The sequence below is a fragment of the Aspergillus oryzae genome, chromosome 5 (genome assembly GCF_000184455.2).
Source record: "Aspergillus oryzae RIB40 DNA, chromosome 5".
NCBI lineage: Eukaryota > Fungi > Ascomycota > Eurotiomycetes > Eurotiales > Aspergillaceae > Aspergillus > Aspergillus oryzae.
Window position 1 is genome coordinate 451,687 of NC_036439.1, and position 21,951 is coordinate 473,637.

Sequence of the window (21,951 nt, forward strand, 5' to 3'; positions counted from 1 at the left end):
CGCTAAGCTTGCTTGCCGACTCCACGAAGCTCAATTACCTTCCGTGCCCCGTTACGAATCCTCTTAATTCTCCGCCCTGCATATCTAATATCCGCTAATTACAGACATCTGGTATGAGTGGCCGAGGAGGTTACGCCAACGGATACGGGTACCCCGACACCAGCCGATATGACCGCACTGATGGAGGTTATGGCAACAGCAGCAATCTGGCTGTGAACAGCTACGGAGGTGGACGAGAGCGTCGGCCAGGGGGCTATGGTGGATTTTACCCTGAGACGCCGCAGCAACCTGGGTTGTCGCCGTCCCAATCACCCGACCGACGCCGCGAAAGACCGGATTGGGATCGAGATCACGAATATTCATCATCACGCTCACGTACGCGGGAACGGGATGGGAACCCCGAGAGAAGGCTACAGAGTTCGTCGCGAGATGGCCGGCCTCGAGGAGACAATATCCGGTTGCCTGATAGCAGCCGGGAGAAAGATCCAAATATCCCTAGCAATAACTCGGCTGGATCTCAGGCTGTTGAAGGTTTGTATATGATTTTTCTGGCCCTTTACCCTTCATGGGTTTCAAATACCTTTGTCCTCCTACTAACTCTTACCCATGTTCATCACAGAGGTTCTGCAGTCTATCCAACAAGAATGGGGTCTCGTAGCCTCGGACGAATGCGTCCCAGTTCAGGTAGCTTTACAATTAATGGACACGAGTACTCTGGGGAAAGCCGATCGCGAACCCGAATTTTTGGATGTGCATAATCGAATCCAAAAGACTTTGAAATCTGTCGTTAACGGTAGGTCATCGCGAGTTATTGTCTAGTATGGATTTGTGCTAAGGAAACTATTACCAGAACATCACCAGGGCTTTAACAGCTCAATCGGTACTTACCACAAGATTCAATCAAGTATTCAAAGCTCCCAAGGTCGGGTTCGTAACTTGAAGCATGCTCTGGAGCAGGCTAAGTCGGGGTTACTGTCGACTAAGCCCGAACTCAAAGACCTAGCGACGTCTTCTCAGAAGTACGACGATATTATCCAGTTGTTTAGTCAAATCCAAGAGATTCAATCTCTTCCGGAGAAGCTGGAGTCGCGAATTTCTGATAAGCGATTTCTCGCCGCCGTTGAGGTACTTCACGATGCTTTCCGCCTCTTACGGCGCTCTGAACTAGACAATATCGGCGCTCTCGCAGATATTCGCGCCTACTTCACTAATCAAGAAATATCACTCACAGATATACTGGTAGAAGAGTTGCACGATCATTTATATCTTAAATCACCTTATTGCTCGAATCGATGGAAACCACCAACCCCGGAGGGGGAGAACAACAGTGCAAGTCAATCCGGATGGGCTGGCGCATCTTGGGACAGACCTGTTTACACTTTCCTTGCGAAGCTGGACGCTTCGGCCCCCATGGTGGAGGATGCTTCTCGCAACCCAGAAGCTGACACGTTCTACTATATCCGACTCCTAATCGAAGCATTGAATAAAATGGGCCATTTGGATATCGCTGTCGACCGGATTGAACAGCGGCTTCCAGTTGAACTCTTTGCAGTAGTTGACAAAACAAACGCGGAAGTTGATACTCGCTATCCAAACTTAACTCGTGGCTTTGCAGCAAAGGAAAGCAAGACACACCTACCGACTGAAACAATCGAGAACCGCGGGCATGTCCTATCTGAGTTTCTGTGGACCTTGTATGCCAAATTCGAATCTATTGCCGAAGGTCATCGCGTTGTCCATGATGTCATCGCAGCGATTGTTGAACGTGAAGGCATTCCTAAAAGCAGCGCCCTTGCAGGGGGCTTCAAAGAGCTGTGGAAACTCTACCAGAGTGAGGTAGGTAGCTGAACATGGCCTCCTTAACAGTACCTTCATTGGATTTGCCTAACTTATGTGACAGATTCGATCACTCATGCATGATTATCTAGCGACTGATGGAGAGTCATCCCTCCGACCAGGAGGCGAAGACGACTCCAAGCGCCATCTTTACTCAGGCTACAGAGATAAGAGCAAGGTGTGTACAACGAAGTATAATTTACCGTGTACCCTCACTTACGGTATTAGAAAATGTTCAAACTGTCCGAGACGGACGGGTCGACGGAAATGAAAACCGAACAAAATGAATTAGATGAAATTCTTCGCTCTTCCGTCCCAGGCCTAGTGTCGAAGACACGACAGAAAACTACCCCGAACGGAAATCCGGATTCCAAGCAAGGAAATTCAGGTACTGGTCATAAGATTCTCATTGAACCAAGTGTATTCAACATGAGTATCCTTCTTCCACCTTCACTCTCTTTCATTCAACGCTTAAAGGAAATTGTACCCGTGGATTCCGACATTGCTATGAGTACTTTGACATCCTTCTTGGATGACTTTATGGTCAATGTGTTCCTCCCTCAACTTGATGAGACGGTCACAGATCTCTGCATGCTGAGCTACATTACACCAGATGCATTTACAGAAGATCCCCAATGGTTGGCGGTATCTCCGCGTCCAGTCTTTAAGGTAAGCTATTAACATCCCAATGCACCAAGGCTTCTCTAACATTGGGTGCATTAGGGTACAGTTAAATTCATGTCCATCATCCGCGAGTTCAGCAAAATGCTGTCTAGTATTCCCCATGACCAAGCATTCACACAACTACTAATCACACAAATCGTGAATTATTATGATAAGTGCTGCGGGTGGTACAGAGGTAAGGACCGAAAATTTTACTTCTTGACACTCTTTTCTGATTTCATGTATAAGCCATCGTGACGAAAATCTCCCCTCGTGACAATGGTGAATTTCGACTGAAGGCCGCTGCGCAATATGCCAAATCGGGTGACATCCACGATGTAGTCAGTGAGCTATGGAAAACAGAAGCAAACAACAAGGAGGGGCTCGTAGACAAGGTGAATATGATCTTTGAGGAAGGATGCAATTGCCACTGACTACTTCTCAGGAAACCGAACTTCTCCTCGAACACACTAGTAAAGTGCCTTTGGAGCCGTACGATATCATCTCCGACCCGAAGACCGTTATGGCTCTCTCTCTTCTATACAATAGCACGGTGAGTCGACCATTTGCATCTGTATCTCGATCTTGTTACTGACATTGATCAAGCAATGGCTTGCAAGCCATCTATGGAAATTGCGCCAAGTCACGCAGCCATCATCTGAATCACGGCAGCCACAAGAAAGCGGACCACCAAACCGCAGATGGACCTTGATTAGTGCTATGGCGCCAAAGCGTGAGGGATCAAATCAGCCCGTGTACCTTCCCTTAAATCAAGAAACTGCGACTGCGTTCGATACTACTATCGAATCGCTACGCGATCTTTCTTCGACCGCACTTTTTGCCTTACACATTGACATTCGGTGCGGTATTATTCACATGCTCACAAAAACCATGGCTGGCCCCAACCCCAGGAACAATCGTGATTCCGAACCTGCAACCCCCTCTCCTAACTCAAACATTGCTTGGTGGCATATAGTCCTGAACCAGCCAACGTCTGCTTCACCAACTGTACTTGAGCTAAACAATGATCTGATCTCTTTTGATACAAACATCTCTTCATATCTGGGATCGGCCGAGCGCTGTTATATCACATCAGGATTGGCCAGGTTTATCGATCATGTATTTATTGCTCGTGCCCATCTAATCGGCGCGATGAATGAGAATGGGGCGTTGCGGCTTCAGTTGGACGTCCTCGTCCTCCAACAAAACCTGAAGAATATCATCGTTGACCCGGCTGTTGATACAGACGAGGAAGAAAGTGCAAGACGGGCATATGAGCAGCACCGTGAGATTGTCGCTCTTCCGCGTAGTGCTAAGTTCCTGGACTGGTTCCTGGAAGGTGCCGAGAAGGCTCTCGACTACGCAAAAGACGAGAAAGAGTTATTTGCAACACATCCCGAGAAAGCTTTGGCTGCTGGCAATGGCGAGCCATTCACCTACGATGAGCTCAGGATCCTCGTCGATCTCTGCTTCTCGGATATTCTCAAGGGACCTAGAGGTGCAGAGAACCGAGAAGAGTTCATGGCTGCAAAGAAAGCGAGCGCAGACGCACTCCTTAGGCTGAATGAGATAATGTGGGATTCCAGGTAGTGGGACCTCTGCTTCTTCCTCTGAAGACTTGTTCATTCGAAAGAGGAGCCATGTTTGACAGCTAGTACACGCCAGCCTCACAATTAATAGATTAGCCCTTGGTGCTCTGTTGACGTCCTCGGCGTTCTGACAGTGCATTTCCTAATGTTGATAGATCGCATATGGTCCGCTATATGGAAATTCTTCTGCAGTGGTCATGGGATGCGGAACCTTTGGTTCGGCCATATAGTAGCCCTTTGCCTGCCGAGTGGCATTTGTGCCTGATTTTGATTATTGCTAATTAACCATCGTGCATGGCAGTCGTGGGTGTTTGGGTAGCAATCCGACATCGCATCATATATCCGTTCAGCAGTGCTTTGTCAAGGTGCAAAAAGTATAAACCAATAGTCCTGGATTTCATGTAAGAGTGTCTGAGTTGCTAGAGTAGAGAAATATAGGAACTAGGGTTATCGGTACAGGTTATTATTGAGATAGCTGTATAATGCGATAAAAATGATGTCCATGGGAAACATTTCCTACAGTCATACAAAAAAGGACGATTTAGAAAGGATGATCTTGCTACCAGGCTTAATAGGAAAAATTGACAAAAAGATACCTCGATCCCCCGAGCCGGAATAGCCGGCGACCTTCCGGTTATATGTGTATATCCATTGCAGCCGGACGCCATATCCAACTAGACCATCGGGGGTTTGGAGATATCTTTTTCTAATTCTCTAAGACTATTAAATCAAAATAAACGTACTCAACAGACATTCGATCCAATTCCAGTATAGCAAAATCACTAAAACAAATATTGTACCCCTATACTTTGTCCTTTTTGGGGTTCATTATAGCCCATCCCTCTAATCCTTCCCTGCTAATTCTATGGAACTGGAAAAGCAATATGACCATATTTATTGTAGATGCTATGACTCATCTTCAGTTGTATACACAACGTCCTTTTTTGATGTCCCATGTTGTCTTGTCACGTACCATCGCCTAGGCATTGCTTTGGTTTCACTAAGAGACACCCCCTCAAGAGCATCGACTAAGCTGTTCATAATCATCACGGTTTTTTCGCCATCATTCTTAAGCCAGACAAAGTAGTCACCATTGGCTCCTTTGCCTTTAATTGATACCGCTAATCGACTAGCTGGGTCACGAATTGATGCTTTGGTTGCATACATCTCAGGATTTAGAGTTTCAGTAAGCTGAAATTGTAGCATCACTTCGTCTCCAACTTTGACCCCTAGCTGTAATCGTCGAGATATAGTAAACTCAAAGTCACTACAACTGACACGGTGTGCATTTTGCCTATCGTTTCCACCCATAACTATCCTCAGTTTACTATGTAAGACACTCTGTAGATAAGCTATCTTTCTTCTATCACAAGCCTCTTCGGCTAAATTGCAATTCCGAAGCATAATATTGAAATAGTAGGAGCGATGGGATAGATTGGGAGAGTTTCGAAGATCATGAAAGGCGTATCGAAGATCCCATACCCAGGCTCTTATAGCTGGATCTGTTGAGTTAATAAATGTTGTAAAAGCTTCTGTTCATCCAATAGCTTCATTTAAAACAGATATGTTGTCGGTAAAACCCTGCCATGCTTTGCTTATATCATCGGGAAGATACTCTGCCAAGTGCTTTGGTGTCATTGTTTGAAAAATGCAAGCCATCCACATTTCTTGAAAGTTGAAGATAAACCGATCGTCAGGGGAAGCATTCTGTGTGATATAGTGTTTGGCAAGTATGACAAATACCGATTCTAACTCGTTGGCTGAATCCCAGATATGATAATGTAAGCTGGGATTTGCTTGCCTATGTCCTTTATCATTGTGAGTTGCTATTCTCACAACTAACACCATTGCTTGTCCCACATATAGCCAGAAGTGGCCCGGATTCCAGAGGAGGTTGTTGACGTGCAGGATAATCTTGGTTTGTGCTGAGTGACCCCTTATCCTATTAAGATAGTATCTTCTTTATCACACCTTCTCTTTTGATTCTTTTAGAAGCCTCTTTCTCAATTCGTTGGTGTGTTGCTTCCTGTTGAACCTCTAAAAGCGAAATAATGTTCTCATTAAATGTTTGACGGCTCCCTTGGTTGTCTATTCAAATACTAGTAGAAGACTTTCACCAAGAAGCTATAATCCACAATGTCGTCAATGGTTTCGATATTCGGATCAACCTCGTTCTCGCTTTAAATATCTCAAAATCCTTTCAGCAGTCTGTGCATTATTGACTATTGGGTACCGGAGGCGCTCTTCGTCAAGGCTTTCGTTCCCTTCGCAGTCAGGTCGGGAGCTCAGTTTTACAGCGATATCAAAATCTTCCATAAGGAAAGGGATAAATCGCTGTAAAAAGGAGGTATAGACACGAAACTCATCCTGGAATCCCTCTAGAGCGGTTCTGCTGTCAATATGTGGACTTTATGCCATCCTTCGGGTTTGTATCGAGGGTTAGCAGCTGTGGCAGTTGTCTAATCGCTTCTTGGGTCCTAATAGGTAGGTTCGATATCTCGATGGGATTGCCTGTGCAGGTGCAAGATATAAGCAAAGCGCTAAATTTATTGAGGTCCAACCTGGGGTGGCTGACCTAACATTCACTTACACCAACTTATGGATACTATTCATTCATGTACACTATTCAATTCCATTCAATTCAATATTCAGTTAACCTGATGAAGCCTAACTATTGCGAATTTTGTGCTATGTCCCAGCCTGGTATCAGGGCCTCCCTAACGCCTAAACGAATAGACGGCCTTGATAAGACCCTATATGATTCCTTATTAATATAATACTATAAACTCTTAGGCGCCCCTAGATTCACAAGGTAAATATATAACCGTTTAACGGTCATAGTTACTTCCAGTCTTTCTATATATATAAGGGTTTTCTATACAGTAGTACGGATTTCTACTTGTCAATACTATGTTTTGAGAATAGATTTACTTGCTGGAACTAAAAGGAAGTATAAGTGTTACTATTGAGGCAAAATATATATCTAGTAAATAGACCGCACCATTAAAAATGGTGAGACATACACTCACTGGTCTTGATTTACTGCTCAGTATTTATAACAAGCATTGTAGATTCAGATTGCCCGAGATTGCGCCTATGTAAATTTCTGCCATTACAAGTATTTGGAATTAAGAATTTACTTACTATACTGCCAGACAAATAGCATGGCTCTTTATATGTATCTAAATAGGGTATTTTGAAACCATCCAGTTAACCTCTAGCTAATTTCAAGCCACTCACTGTGAATAATATGCTAATATCTGGATAGAATCACAATGTTTGTTTAATGAGAACTCCGAGAGGGTTTGCTCTTGGGGAACATTAGTTACATTACTATGGCAGATGACCCCTCACAGCTAGATAATATTAGACCAAGGCTTTTAGTACCCTGTTCCATGGGAATTTATGTAAGCCACCAGATTCACAGGTAGGATTCTCATGTTTCCAGGGTTCTGTGGGAATTTATGAGTAAAATCAAATTGGCCACCGTGGTCTGTATCAACTCTCGGGGTTCCTTACTGTGTGGGGTCAACTCAGTAAGGTACTACTACATACAGTAAATGTAATGGTTCGATTGACAGCTTTATGGAAAACTTTTGGCCTTCCGTCGTATTGTATATATGTAGGGAAGCACTACCTGTGTCCACTGGTATACATTCAGTGTCACTATGGACCACGTTTGCATGCAGGCACCGGGGTATCACAGTACCTATTCTACCGCTGGTCCCTGGATGTCTATGTATTGGAGGGAGATTCAACTCCCTACAGACTATTAGTTTCCTAATTCGATAATACCCTAAGGCAATTGAGGTGTTGATGAGGGCGAGTATCTTAAAGGTTATAAGAGTGATAACAGCCCGCAATCATCAAGTTACTGCTAAACTATTGTATGGAGATTCAAGCCACTTTGAAATCCACCTTGGTAGTGTACTCGGAGAAGGAGTCTGCCGCGCGTGCACGGAAAGTCCTCGGCAGGTGGGTTGATACTAACGTGATCGCCAACTAATCATACAGCGTGAGAATTTAAAGGCGCAAAATGTTATTGGCCCAATATCACGTGGCCAAACGGACCACCCGATGAGGACTTTTCCGTGCACGCCTCCATGAATATCATCAGTATCTGTTATACTTGACCCACTCCCCTAGGTTGGTGGGGGGGTAAAAATCAAAAAGTATCTCTCCCCCGAGCCGGAATCGAGCCGGCGACCTTTCGGTTATATGTGTATACCATTACAGCCGAACGCCATATCCAACTAGACCATCGGGGGTTTAAAGATGCTGTTGTTGTTTGATATATAAATTTATAAAGAAGAATACTTCATGAGTTGAAAACTGAAGAGTTGACCAAGACAAATAAAATCGGCAGCTCAGAACCACCAGGGCGCTTGTGTCGGTGACCATTATTCGAGCTCCTCAGCACACCTCTGAGACTGGGGCGGGTTCACCGGCTGGAAGCTCTTCGTATACTCCCGACTCTAACAAAATGACTGGATTGAGTACCAATGATATCTTATTATCCTCCGGGGTGGTCGTTATCCTGTGCACCCTAATCCGCTCGCGGGCATTTGCCAATAGGATAAGTATGGTTTTGAAAGAAGACCAATAACTCTAGATAAAAAGGCACCGATGAACGGTCCAATCACCAAAAGGCCCAACAGGTATTTTAGTGCCGGTAACGCTCATGATGATGTCTGAACTGTTCTTCGATATTTATGTCTCGAGGATTGGCTGAGCCACCGGCAGGATCGACCATCGGGGGCATTCTTCATCTTCTTCATCTTTCTCACTTCTTCCGGATTGAGGTGCTTGATAATATCAAATGCGCAAACAAGCCAATATCTGCAAACCCCCGATGGTCTAGTTGGATATGGCGTTCGGCTGTAATGGTTACACATATAACCGAAAGGTCGCCGGCTCGATTCCGGCTCGGGGGAGAGATACTTTTTGATTTTTACCCCCCCCAACTTGGGGTTATCCAGCGGGTTAAGTATTAGCGGACTTTTATCCTACCGTAAAACCTCACAATTGACGTCAGCAGACAGCAACCCCCCTACTAATCTCGACAGCCAATTTGATTTTTCATACAAATCCTTATTCTAAGAATCGTACCTACGGCATTGGTGGCCCATACGCAATCTCATAGAACGGGGTTGATTTAGCATCAAGTAGTAACTAAAGCCGAGCACGTGACACTTACGGAGTAGTTGAGACAAAACACCGCGGCCGCTTTCGTCTCAACTCGCCAGGTATTACGTAGTACAGAACTTGCTGCGAGAGAGACCACACTCCTTCACGGGTGCCTTGAGGCAGTATTATGATGTCTGCGGGTTCCTCGTCAGTCTCTATACGCTGATGATGGCGTCAGACCAGGTGGAAAAGAAGTCCTGATAACTCCTATCTAGCTAGCCTTGACGCCCTATTTATACGCCAAGAAAACAGAGAATCGAGAGCAAATATACTAGGCGCTAGGTCCAAAACGCCTCCGCAACATCTACTCCAATAAAGCCGTGAGATACTCGCGTCCATAACGCGCTGAACCTCAATTCCCTCAGGTCATTACCCAATTTGGGAACAGCTAATGCTTCCCGGCATATATGCGATGTGCCTGAAGTTAGACAAGCTTCCACATGTCTGTTAATCAAACAATGGCGTTTCCATGGCTGACCGACAGCTGAAACCGATGACTTCGCTCCAGGCTATGTATGGTATCCAAGCTGCCAAAAAAGGAGGGATTCTCAAAAGGAACGGAGCGAAGCTGACGACAGGTCAAAAAAGCATCTCCCCCGAGCCGGAACCGGGTCTCAAGAAACTGCCATACCAGAATCTGTATATATTTAAAACGTTGTCTAGCATAGTACTTAGGATCCTTGCGCGGTCAAGTGGACTAATATCTTCAGGAATCACCGGGGTTCTCCACTTTTTCCACAGAAACTAACCCTACCTCACTCTACATGAGGTCAGATTTCGGAGGAGGTTATTGATGCGCAGGATAATCTTGATTTATGTTGAGTAATCCCTTATTCTGTGGAGATAATACCTTCTCTATTGTACCTTTTATTTCAGTTGTTTTGACAGTTTCTTTCTTGGCCCTTCGCTGTATTGCCTCTAGTAAGTCTTCTGAAGTTGGACAGAGGTCCTCATCGAAGCCTCGATTGCTCTCTGGACCATTTGTTCACAAGTCTCAACATCTTTCCCCCTTTCAAGTTCGATGACTCATTCGATTACCTACACCCGGAACCGTCATCGTCGGCACAGACATCAATTCTTATCCTACATAGAAGTGATAAGCGCCCAGGAACAGGGACACTTCGGGTTTTCCATTCTGTACTCATTCCTATGAACTGCTTTGTAGAGGAGACGATCTCACGATTCTGCACTAGCAGCTATTTGAACGTAGTGTAGAAGCATGGTTCTTCATAGTCCGGATTATGGGACCGCATTGGGTGGAGATTAATATAATGGAGCCAACATGTGCCTCTGTTCAAATGAATCTAATAATATAGATGTCCGGCGCAGTTATTTGCTCTTTGTTCTGCCTGTCTCGTTTGGTGGTGTTCAATATGGGTATTAACGTCAACTTGATACGGCGAACCCCCCAAAACGGATAAGGGGCCCTAGATGACTTGCCCATGATACTGACCACCCCGAAAGGATGACAAGATATCGTTAGTACTTAGTCCAGTCATTATATCAGCAGTCAGGAGTAGACGAAGGGCTTTCAGCCGGCGAGCCCGCCCCAGTTTCCGGGGTACGTGCTGAGGCGTTCGGATAATGTCCTGTAGGAGCGGCGGTTCGATCCCGGGACACAAGCGCCCTGGTGAGCAAAGCAGAAGATCAAGAACAACTTTTTCCTGTTCATGTCAGTTTTCATTTGATTGAAGAAATTTCTTTTATGAATACAGATCCAGGCAAATCAACTATCTCCAAACCCCCGATGGTCTAGTTGGATATGGCGTTCGGCTGTAATGGTTACACATATAACCGAAAGGTCGCCGGCTCGATTCCGGCTCGGGGGAGAGATATTTTTTGCTCATACTATCTGCCCTAATAGGGTATTAGCACGAGCATATTGTTAGACCCGAGCAGAAAGTAAAATGTAGGGTACGATCCGCGTGCCACCGTAGCTAACCTAATTAGGTTAGACATACCAAATACGCATTTATCACATGATCACAGCAACACTAAGTCACACACGGAGTATATACATTACTTGTGGTAAAAAGAAGCAGCTTGGAGAAGAAGGACAACTCAGTACAAAACTAAAAGTTCGCACATCGCAAAGTTCCTGTACTCCGGAGTTTTTTGCCTGTCGCTCTGGGGGTATTCCACTTATTTTATTTGCTCCTCAATGCCCTTCGGGAGACATCGGGGGGATCCCACCCCTACGCTTTGAGGGCGCTTTTCTTATAGATACGAGGGGCTGCCAGCTCAAGGAACTGCCGGAATCATTTGCGCAGCGGGAGAACCACATGACTTGAATGAGTAAGACGAAGCGGAAGGTGACGTCAATGGCCAATTTTCGACCAATCAGAACTCCCAGACGTTCAACCAATCGGAGCCCAGTTCCATTTTTTGCAGTCCCCTATAATGCTAGCTTCGCTTCGCTCACCTGCGCAATAAGTTAAAAATTAGGTAGTTAAAGAAGATCGGAAGACACATGGATTACGCTGACCTACTAACCTATCTACTAACTAGGAAGGTTAGGCTGTACATGTAGAATGGCAGGCTGTACGCGGATCAATACCCTATGCCAACAAGAATCCAAAAAAAAAGGCCATGTACAGTGCTCATTCAGCGTATTTGGGATAGCTCAGGGCGAAGCAAAAAGTACCTCTCCCCCGAGCCGGAATCGAGCCGGCGACCTTTCGGTTATATGTGTATACCATTACAGCCGAACGCCATATCCAACTAGACCATCGGGGGTTTGGAGATGTCTTTTAAAGAGGAGTTAAAACCTATGAGAGACTATCCCGCGTGGCTCAAGAAACCCGGCAGCTCATACTGCAATTGGGGTATGCACCACTTTTTGTACGTACACACATGTGGATGAGGTTTGTGCAGGTGGTTGGTGGATTGATGGATGTGCTCGCCGGGTACTCGTTAGTGCTAGTTTGATTTGTTCTTCGGCGGTGAGGTCTAGTGGACAAATTCATATTGTTTCTACTATGGCCGCAGCGACTGATGGCTGAACATTCGCAATCTAAAGAAATAATTCTTCCAGGAATGTGATATTTTAGTGTCAAATCTTTAATCAATAGATCGTAAGACTTTGTGAGCACAATGTGAAAGTGGCAGCAGTTGGCCTGAGATCATTCGCCCACTAGCGAAATGAGATCTTTATATGAAACGCCGAACGTGGATCGTGGCGATGGGTCCAAACGATCCGGACCACAGCCGGATAGGCATCACTCCATCCGGGTCATAGCTATAGGTTAAATTCGGTCTTGACTATACTCCGGAGTAGGAGTTGGGAAATTAAACTACAAAGTACGGATCCACTGGAGGATTTCACGAACCATAGCCGTGGTCCTCTCTCATTACTGACCTTCGGACGATGTCTCGCCGGTATACCCGCGATCCTTCTGTTATATCCCCTTTCCTCTTCCTCCCATTTCCTTCTCAATCATTCCTTTTCTCTTTGAAACAGCAGATTTATTGGCTCTGAAATCTGAGATCCAGAAGCCGTTCATTCTTTGAACCCAAGTCAGTGCTGATTGCACGTCCGGTCATTACTTCACATTCAATACATTCCTTTGCTGGCAGAGAGATAGGAAATATCACTCTTTACTTCGCTATTTACCCCGGTCTTGAGACATACATCTGGCATTGATCTTTCGCCTGCAAAACGTTCATTATGAAATACCAACGTCTTGCCTCCCTGGGCCTTGCTGCCCTGAGTGTTACCGGATCTGTCTCTGCAAGCCCTCTCATTCGACATGAGGGCGAGTCCGTGTGTCCTTCAGGTTACACACAGAGCGTCTACTATGTGACTGTTACTGCTAGTTCCACGCCGGCGTCGACTTCATCAGTTGAGCCAACTACAACTATAGAGTCCACGTCGACCGTCACGGAGACTACAGTCATCACCCCGGAGATTCCAGCCCAATCTCCTACATCCACCCCGGTTGAAATTCCTGCTCCTGTTGAAACTCCTGCCCCGGTTGAGACCCCTTCTCCAGCTGAGACTCCTGCTCCTGTGGAGACCAACACTCCTGTCGAGCCTACCACTTCATCATCTACCACCGAGACACCCGTGGTGGCTCCAACCATTGCTACACCCTCCACGGCTGATGTCCAGCCCACAGAAGTAGTCGCCGAGCCTTCTACTTCATCCTCTTCCACCGAAGAGCCAACAGCAACCCCAATTGCTGCTGAGACACCTTCTACTACTGTTGATGCCCAACCCACAACCGCCGCTGCCGCCCCTACAACCAAGCAGCTCAAGCTATCGACCACCAGCACAGCTGCCCCAGCTGCTTCCGTCACCTCTTCATCCACCGGCTCATCCTCTAGCAGCAGCAGCAGCAGCGAATCTAACTCTGGCGAAGCCACCTTCTACGGCGGCAACCTCTCCGGCGGAGCATGCTCCTTCACAGGCTACACACTCCCCTCCAACCTCTTCGGAACAGCCCTCGGCTCGCCCCGGTGGGACAACGCCGCCGAATGTGGTGCCTGCGTTGCCGTAACAGGCCCTAACGGAAACACTATCAAGGCTATGGTAAGTCCTCCCCCTCACCTCTTTTCCCTTCCATGAAAACCAAACCAATAAAACTAACCAAACCAGATCGTCGACAAATGCCCCGAATGCGACTCCAACCACCTCGACCTCTTCCAATCGGCCTTCACCGAGCTAGCCGACATCTCCAAAGGCGTAATCGACATCACCTGGAACTACGTCTCCTGCGATATCGACACGCCCCTGAAACTCAAGAATAAGGAGGGTACCTCCGCGTACTGGTTCTCGATGCAGGTCGTTAATGCCAATGAGGCCGTTACCTCGTTGGAGGTCAGTACTGATGGTGGAAGTACTTGGCAGAGCACTACGCGCTCGGACTATAACTACTTCGAGAATAGTTCCGGATTCGGGACGGCGACGGTTGATGTGAGGGTTACTGGGAAGAGTGGGAAGGTTGTGACGGTCAACAATGTGAGTGTTTCTTCTGGAGTGGAGGTTACTGCTGGGGGGAATGTTTAGGGTGGATTTTGGTGTGGTGTAGTTAGGTAGGTAGTGTGCATTGGTTTGTGCTGTTTTGGGGTGTGTGGTTGAGTTGTTGAGTGGTTGTTTTGTTCCCTTCTCTTCTCTACGATGTATTGGTTATACATTACTTTGATGCTTTGGGAGCGCATTCGGGTGATCTGTTTGTAACCCTAGTGCTTGTTCCTGCATTTCAACCTTCCATTCTCTGTACATATTCACTTGGAGCTTGCAAAGTTCGATTTTGAGTACTACTTACTCTACGGCGTGATACAACCAAACCGCTCGCATAAACCATCAATGATGTTTCAACTACAGGACGACTTTCAAAATGAAGAAATTGCATTCCGATAACGCGCTGCAATATCGCAGGCTTCAGCATCCGTATTAATCACACTCCCAGCCGTAGTTTCGCCGACCCATCCTTAAAAGATAGCGTACACGAAGATAAAAGAGTAAGAAAAAAGAAATTTCAGAAGGGGTAACGCAAATAGAGAAGAGAACATAACAGAAAACCGAACCCAGGCTTAAACAATTAGCGTGTAAAGACTAGTCACGTACTCACTCCCAGTGGAAGATGAACTCAGACTGTACCTGCAAATTCAATAAAAACACGATGCCGTTGCTAGATGGCATCACGGCAGATCTGGAAAAGTTTGTTCAAGGGAGGGAGGACAATCGAGATGTGAAGAGGAAAGGAGATGTCGAGAAAGAGTGGTTATGTCAGGATTCCCAGCCTTCAAAAAGAGAAGTAAATAAGTCGTGGCACGTTTAGAACGGAACGAAGATCATCGCAGAAATGAAGTCTCGCGACTAATGTATACGCAGCAAAGAGAAGTGAACCGGATGTCAAACCTGGCCCTGATCAACCTCCAGAGGTTCCAGCTCCTTGGCCTCCTCATAATCGTCAAACTCGAGGCCCGCATCGCGACAGCGTTGCAGCCACTTGAGCGCAATATCCCCACGGCGATTAACTTCGACTTTTAATTTGGAGTTCTGTGCGCTGATTTCGTTGATGGCATGACTCGTAGTCATGTTATTCTGTTCCCATCGCTCGCTCATCGCCTTCTTTTCGTCATGAAGTTGACAGATGTATTCAATCGCGCGTTGCAGAATAGCACCCTTGTTCTTATCGCAATTCGGAACAAGACGAGCAATTTGATTGATACCTTCATTGATCGCCTCACGGCGTCGACGTTCCACTTTTGTGCAAGTCAGTAACAAAATCGAAAGAAAGCAGCGAAAGCGACCAACCTTCTTTGTGGTTGTTCTTGCGGATTTGATGCCATTCCGGCGACCCAACGGAGGGCTTTTGGTTCATGCTTTGCGCTTCGCGCGCAGCATAGACAGCAGCAGCAGTGGAATTGTGACCATGAGCGCCACCTATCGCTTGGCCCATTTCATCTCCGAAGGTCAGGCCGTGTGGAAGGCTACTGTCAAATGTCGCGTCTGGGGGAGGTGGGTATTTATTCTGCGGTTGGTGCGCGGCTAAAGCAGCTTTAGCTGTCAGAGCATTCTCATCAGAGATACCGTTCTGCGGACCGACATGTTGGAGAATTTGCTGGTCAATGTTAAGCTCCGATGCTGCACCAGGGAGGCCATGCGTATCATAAGAGCCAAGCGAGGCATGGCCGAAATTAGGTTGGGTATCGGGGGCTGGAATACTGCCGTTACTTCCGTTGGAGGAGCGGTTCAGTCGCTGAGCATCAGGTCCGGTGCTGTCAGTGCTTTCGCGTTTTCTCTTGTTGTTCATGCCATCAGTGGCACCCAATGAGGGATCGGACATGACGTCGAGTATTACAAGTAAACTACCCTACAAACGAGTAATGTCAGCAGACCAGTGGGAAGGAGCGTCGGTGGACCCTGCTTACCTGCTAGATAAGGTAGAATCTAGATAAGATCGGGCAACCACGCTCCTGCACAGCTACTGACACCAATCTAGTTGTTGAGTGAGTGATCTATGAACCATGAGTTCTTGTCAGTTATCGCAGCTCAATAGTCAGTAGCGCAGAGGCAAGTCTCATATAAAGCAGATACAGCTGTGTAAAAATATGACGGGCAATGTGAATCTAGATAGACAATCATTCAATCAATAGAGAAGAGTGAATATTGCTGATGAGCATTGATGCTGGGGTGCAAGGTGGGAGACGCGTTTGGGGGGGGGGGGGGGGGGGGTTGACGCGCGCATCTCCGCATCCACATCAATAACATCTGGTCAGTGAGATCATGCCAGCGGCAAAGCAAAACTCTTCACATATACAACTAAGCATATGGATCGCGAGTGCATCAATAACACCATAAAAATAGAGATACATCAAGCGGTATCCATCAGCAAGGAACTACAGTAGAAACGCGCTCTGGCAGTTTTGCGACCGACGTAACCGCGCGACATCATAGGCAACAGCCTCCTCGCGACCGGTTCATGGCGGACAGCATGGAAACCAGAGCGATGGACGGGACAATAGTGGGAGCAACGTGCAGCAGCAACCCGCCGAGGGTTGTTGCGGTTGGCAGAACGGATAACAAGGAGGAAGTAAACGAGAAGAAAAGGGGAGCAGCAGTACCTTGGGATGGGCTATCTATCACCTGACAGCAAGTCACCTGCCACGGGCAACAACAAGTTAGGATGATCGCGATTCGATCGTGAGAGCAAGAAAACGAAATTTGTATCGGGAAGAAATGGTCGAGGCAGCAGCGTCCAGCTTCAACACAGCGGACAAGCCGGATTTGAAAACGAACAAAAAGAAGTGGCGGCTTTTACAATGGAAAGTAGGGATACATGGAGGTGTAGAGAGAGAGTCGAGTAGAGAGGGATTGCTCACGTGGCGAGGGCGAAAGACGAGGTCAAGCCTTTGGCCAAAAAGAGGAGCAATGCGGTGACCGGTTGTGACCTGGTGTGCACTCGGGTCACGGGACAACGGAGCCTCTCTTTATCTCTTCCCTTTATCGATCCATCGATCATTCCATCGACCAACTTGTGGGAAGTTCTTTGCACCGAGTCAGTCCGCTCATTATCAACCAATCTTCTGTAGCGCTTCCCTCTCAAGTTAACCCAACCGGTTTTCTTCCTCCCTCCTTCTTCCCCATTCAGATGTCATGTGCTGCAATCCCGTGCCCCCTCCTCACCCAAGGTCCCCGTTTGCATATCTGATTGGCTGATTGTTTTCGCCTTGGCCGGTTGCCGGAGGAGGGGTTCACCCGGAAATCACGTGGGTCCTTGCAACCCTCCTGAAAGAAGATAGGACGAAGATCATGAACTCTTAGTAACTCTGCGATGTTTCCCCGGGTCTGCAGTGTTCCTCGAATGATGGTCACTGCCTCCTCATGCAGAATGGTGTCATTGGAGAACTAAACGCCCCCATTTGGGAGTGCCTGCTCATTCCCGGCCGGCCCGTCCCTCCTTTGGGTCCCTGCTTAGGTTGCACGGTCCAAAATGCATAGCATCAGTGATTTAGTCGACGAATGACGGGGATCATGCCATGTCTCTCGATTTTCCCATGTTAGATGCCGATCATCTAGTCCGCCTGGTCTTCGAGGTATAATAGGATCACTAACCTAGCAGCCCCATCCCCCCCCGATCTAATCTTTCTGGAATCATTCAACGTTTCAAGTCTGCTGGGGTTTTCTGACCCCCTCATTGGCAGAAAAGAACATCTCAATAGTTCAATAGCCCAGCGCGGAGGACACCTTCCCAAAGAATAAGTGTCTCAGTTGACAGATGCAATAAACGTCTTTCGCTGAACCTTCCTGGCTTGGGATACTCTCCCATTGGAGCTCAGCAGTTTTCTTTATCCCTCCACCATATTTAGCTCACTGCCCCCAAAAATAACATGACTTCATCTGACCCTAGTGTCACATGTGCCCACCGCGCGCATATTAGAGGCTCAGCTCCCCCAGTTGCGTTCTTCACTCAGCGACAGTGTCCAATCTAAGGGCTATGGTCTGTGGGGGTGCTTGCTAGGGTTGTAGTAAGAAAAACTTGTTCTCACCCATCAAAACTGTACTCTCGACACCATCTGGAAAGACGCCGATCATTCTGGTCATAAGATAAGTGGAATGTTAAAAAAAGGACGAGCGCGTGAAGGAAAAGGGAGGTACTGGGACGATAGTTTATCGGGGCCACTGCCTGAGAACCTATTAAATGGTTATTCTCCGGACTTTAAAGTCTAGAATCCCCCCTGTCTCTGCAGAAAAGAAACCCATGTCACATGGACCAGCATCCAGTATGACTGTCAAGTGACTCACATGACTCTTGGACGTGGAAGTGTGGCAAGACCTTTATCGGAATGCTGGCCGACCACTTGTGAACTCACTGTAAGACTATTGTCGCACGTCTTGTGCATTTTTACAGCGATAGTTGAACAGATGTGAGAGAATGGTTCGCAAACTGTAGCATCTTCAAGATCCCGACAACCCAGGTCCTATAGTAGATAGGTTATAGATCATTACGAGTACGAGCATCCAGATTGCGCGATGCTATACTTCCTATCGACCGACACTTATGAAAGGATAATATTATTCCCCGAGCCATGGATACTTGCCCAGAACCCGACCATATCATCTACTAGCTTTAACTAAACCGAAAACCATTTTGGGGTCCATCGTAGTATCCGCAAAGCAAATTCCTTCGGCTGTCGCGGCCATCATATCCCAGCACAGTATTTTCACATCAAACGGCGATGCATCCTTGTCCCCACTCTCATCCTCATCGGACCCATTCCCAGAACCTTTGTCCGCAGCACTAGTTTCTCCATCCGCGGAGGGGCGTCGCGGCCGTTGCGTAACAGCAATAATAGCACTCGTGCCAGCGTACAGAACCGGGTTGGTTCCCTCAGGACCAGGTTCCTCTCCCGCCCGATTCGCAAAAACAATAACAGTCTTCTTGCCAGAGTCAGCATCGTCCCCATCCAAGTTAACCTCATGACGCAAGCGTTTCTTGATGAGGGGCCAAAACCGCTGGATCCAGTAGTTGAAGGTATCCATTTCCGGCTCTCCAGCGAGGGCGTCGAGTTCTTCCCGGCCCAACGATGTCAGCCAAGCCATAGAAAGGACGACTAGCTGAGACTTCGAATCCAGTACTCGGTTCGCGAATTCCCATGCGGTGAACGGTGTCTGAAACTTATACGGGTTGATATCCATGCATATACCGAATGAAGTGGCGACATTGGTGCTGGGAGAATTCTGCTCTTGCGAATTTCTAAAGGTAAGCTTACGAAAGCCCCTCTTCACATCACCCTCTGCGGCCCATGTCTCATCTGTATAGTACAGAAACGTCTTGCGATAGTTGTGCAGAACTTCCCCGTTCTCGTCGACCACCAGAAGAGAGTTGTAGTACGTCTCCTGCTGGCTATTCGAACCATCTGCTTGGCTTGTCCCCGCTTCCTCGACTTCAGGATACCCAACGCACACTTTACATTGGTAGCGTCTAGCGGTGTCCCGTGCCCAAGTGGCTGATGGGCCCTTCCCCGCGGACTCCAGATATGGCTTGATAGCCTCCAGCGAAGGGAAGTTATAACCTTTTCATAGAACATCAACATCGACATCCATAAAGAAAGATTAACACAAAACATACCAGTCAAAGCTAACTCAGGCAATATCAGAATCTCCGGTTTCAAAACGTCGACACCAATCCCTACACCTCCTAGCACTTTGCCATTCTGCAGCAATTCATTGGCCCGTCTGATGTTGCCTTCTACATCCCCCAGTATCGGGGCAAACTGTAAGGTGGCAATCCTCATTTCCCTGTGCTGCTGGTCGTCTATACGCAGAACAGGGAATGGTGCGGAATGGTACTTTGACGGGCGTCTCCTTTGGGTACTAAAAGCAGCGGAATGAATCGCAGGAGAGCGGATGGTGAATACAAACGGCCGACCCTGTTGGCCGAAACCAGTAAGGAGAGAATATATTTGCTTTGGAACAGCAATGATGACGAAATATACGGGCAGTTTCTTTGTCTTATGTAAATAGTAACAAACAGATGGGTAGCGCCTGTTGAATGAAAGTCGATAGGTGATGTTGTTGGTTCTGATTGGTTTCGCCAGTGACAAAACTCCAGCGGTGGGGTTGGGCGGTGGGCCTGTCATTTAATTCGTACCTAGCTAGGTACATATGTCCTTCCTCATGCACCGCTTATTTTCAGAACTGATCGCCTTTAAAATAGGTTTATTGTCTTCTCAAAGCGGGTTGCTATGTAGTCTGTATCTCCAAACAAATAGTCGAACGGAAACCATACAGTTTCATAGTAGTACAATATTCCTTGGGCAAGATAAGATGCATTCAATGCATTCGATGAGATACAGCAAAACTACCTAAACTGAAGGTGGGCGCAAATGAGTCCCACTCGCTAAGATCCAGAACAAATAGAGGTATATGATCTTTCCCGCGCCATGCTTGAGACCCAGGTATGCAACAACTCTCAAAACCACAAGTAAACATAGAATTCGCTCAACGCCGTTGCCCAATGCAGATAATGAACTCCAACAAACCCAAGATAATATGTACCTCAATGGTTCTATCAAAAGAACCAATGTCAGCCGGAAACGCATATGGCTGTATGCGATTGAAGATCCCCATGGATACCCAATCGTGTTGTTGATTAACGAACTGTCTTTATTTGGATTTTCGTTTCTTTTTAGGGGTAAAGTCCAGTGGCTTATAGGCCAGCCCTTTGCCACCCGTCATGCGAAGTCTTTGTTCGGTGCGAGACAATGTGCGGCCCAGTCCGAGATCAGTGTCAGGGGCAAGTGCAAGGTCATGTCCGTTCACAAGTGACTGGGGCGACTGACTCCGGGAGAAGGAATATGACGAAGAGAAACTGCCTCGGGGGCTGAAAGACGAGCGCCGAGGTTCAGATGGCCTAGTAGACCAGCTGTCTATGAGTCTTGGACCACTCCTGAGAGATTCAGCAGCGATACGGGCAGCGGAGAGAAGGAGCTCATCCTCGTCGACTTGACTAGGCTTTGGAGGCTCGGGTTTTGGTTCGGCTGCTGGCTTCCGCGTCATGGACTCGATTTGTTCTAGGATCGGAAGCTTCGGTAGAGGTTTGATAGAAGAAAGCGCCATGGACTTTTTATGTAAAGCAGGGGGCTCTGCTTTCGGTAGTTTCGCGGCTTTGGAACCGGTTTCTATTGGCAAGTCTTCTTCTGGATCTTCATGGCCTCGCTTGCGACTCGTCGAAGAGGTCCTCCGTCGCTTAGCAGCTGCTTCTCTTAATGTCTCTATCCATGCCAAACGTCGGTCGTTCACATCGGGAGCTGGAGCATCATATTAGCGAAACACTGCGCAGAAGAGTAGCCTTGCTTTAATGCCACTAATCAACTTACCGACAGGAGTAGCCTCATCTACTGTTGGCTCTATAGGCTCTGTAGGCAAAGGAAGTGAAGGGTTTAGATTGTCTGGCTGGACAGATGTTGTAGGGGCCGTAGGTTCTGCTGGTTTGGTTTCTTCTAGTGATGATAAATTCATCTCCTGTTGCTGTTGGGTAGCGTCATTACTGTGTAATGAAGAAAGCCCGTCGTTCGATGCAGGTTCCTCAGTTGTCACCTTTGTGAACGTAGGTGCGTCATATTTTGCAGAGTGTTCTTGCCCTGCATTGCTATCGGTGGGCTCCTCAAGAACGGAATTTGGCTGCCCAAGGGTTGACTCTGGCAACGAGGGTTTGGAAATCTC

The 21,951-nt window shown here is 47.2% G+C and overlaps 5 protein-coding genes and 4 non-coding genes across 9 annotated transcripts; 4 read left to right on the forward strand and 5 right to left on the reverse strand.

Moving 5' to 3' along the window:
• Window positions 1–113: 113 nt before the first annotated feature.
• On the forward strand, window positions 114–4,089 carry AO090701000719 (exocyst subunit SEC8; the record flags this gene model as incomplete). The annotated part of the gene is made up of 9 exons (XM_001823470.1): window positions 114–531; window positions 620–793; window positions 851–1,836; window positions 1,901–2,014; window positions 2,065–2,505; window positions 2,560–2,695; window positions 2,749–2,894; window positions 2,945–3,052; window positions 3,106–4,089. The coding sequence occupies 9 exons, from the start codon at window positions 114–116 to the stop codon at window positions 4,087–4,089; spliced, it is 3,507 nt and encodes a 1,168-aa protein (XP_001823522.1).
• A 4,178-nt stretch (window positions 4,090–8,267) lies between these two features.
• AO090701t00014 lies at window positions 8,268–8,356 on the reverse strand. Its single transcript has one exon. It is a non-coding gene; the product is annotated as a tRNA-Tyr (tRNA).
• A 578-nt stretch (window positions 8,357–8,934) lies between these two features.
• Window positions 8,935–9,022, forward strand: AO090701t00013. The gene has a single exon. It is a non-coding gene; the product is annotated as a tRNA-Tyr (tRNA).
• Window positions 9,023–11,016: 1,994 nt separating this feature from the next.
• AO090701t00012 lies at window positions 11,017–11,104 on the forward strand. Its single transcript has one exon. It is a non-coding gene; the product is annotated as a tRNA-Tyr (tRNA).
• Window positions 11,105–11,922: 818 nt separating this feature from the next.
• On the reverse strand, window positions 11,923–12,011 carry AO090701t00011. Its single transcript has one exon. It is a non-coding gene; the product is annotated as a tRNA-Tyr (tRNA).
• A 931-nt stretch (window positions 12,012–12,942) lies between these two features.
• On the forward strand, window positions 12,943–14,283 carry AO090701000717 (putative extracellular cellulase CelA/allergen Asp F7-like; the record flags this gene model as incomplete). Its single annotated transcript, XM_001823469.1, has 2 exons — window positions 12,943–13,806; window positions 13,873–14,283. The coding sequence occupies 2 exons, from the start codon at window positions 12,943–12,945 to the stop codon at window positions 14,281–14,283; spliced, it is 1,275 nt and encodes a 424-aa protein (XP_001823521.1).
• Window positions 14,284–15,132: 849 nt separating this feature from the next.
• Window positions 15,133–16,069, reverse strand: AO090701000716 (putative HLH DNA binding protein (Penr2); the record flags this gene model as incomplete). The annotated part of the gene is made up of 2 exons (XM_001823468.3): window positions 15,133–15,485; window positions 15,538–16,069. The coding sequence occupies 2 exons, from the start codon at window positions 16,067–16,069 to the stop codon at window positions 15,133–15,135; spliced, it is 885 nt and encodes a 294-aa protein (XP_001823520.1).
• A 2,771-nt stretch (window positions 16,070–18,840) lies between these two features.
• AO090701000715 (putative protein N-terminal asparagine amidohydrolase) lies at window positions 18,841–20,021 on the reverse strand (the record flags this gene model as incomplete). The annotated part of the gene is made up of 2 exons (XM_001823467.3): window positions 18,841–19,799; window positions 19,856–20,021. 2 exons carry the CDS (start codon window positions 20,019–20,021, stop codon window positions 18,841–18,843), a joined length of 1,125 nt encoding a protein of 374 aa, XP_001823519.1.
• An 871-nt stretch (window positions 20,022–20,892) lies between these two features.
• Window positions 20,893–21,345, reverse strand: AO090701000714 (uncharacterized protein; the record flags this gene model as incomplete). The annotated part of the gene is made up of 1 exon (XM_023237178.1): window positions 20,893–21,345. The coding sequence occupies one exon, from the start codon at window positions 21,343–21,345 to the stop codon at window positions 20,893–20,895; it is 453 nt and encodes a 150-aa protein (XP_023092261.1).
• Between the last annotated feature and the right edge of the window lie 606 nt (window positions 21,346–21,951).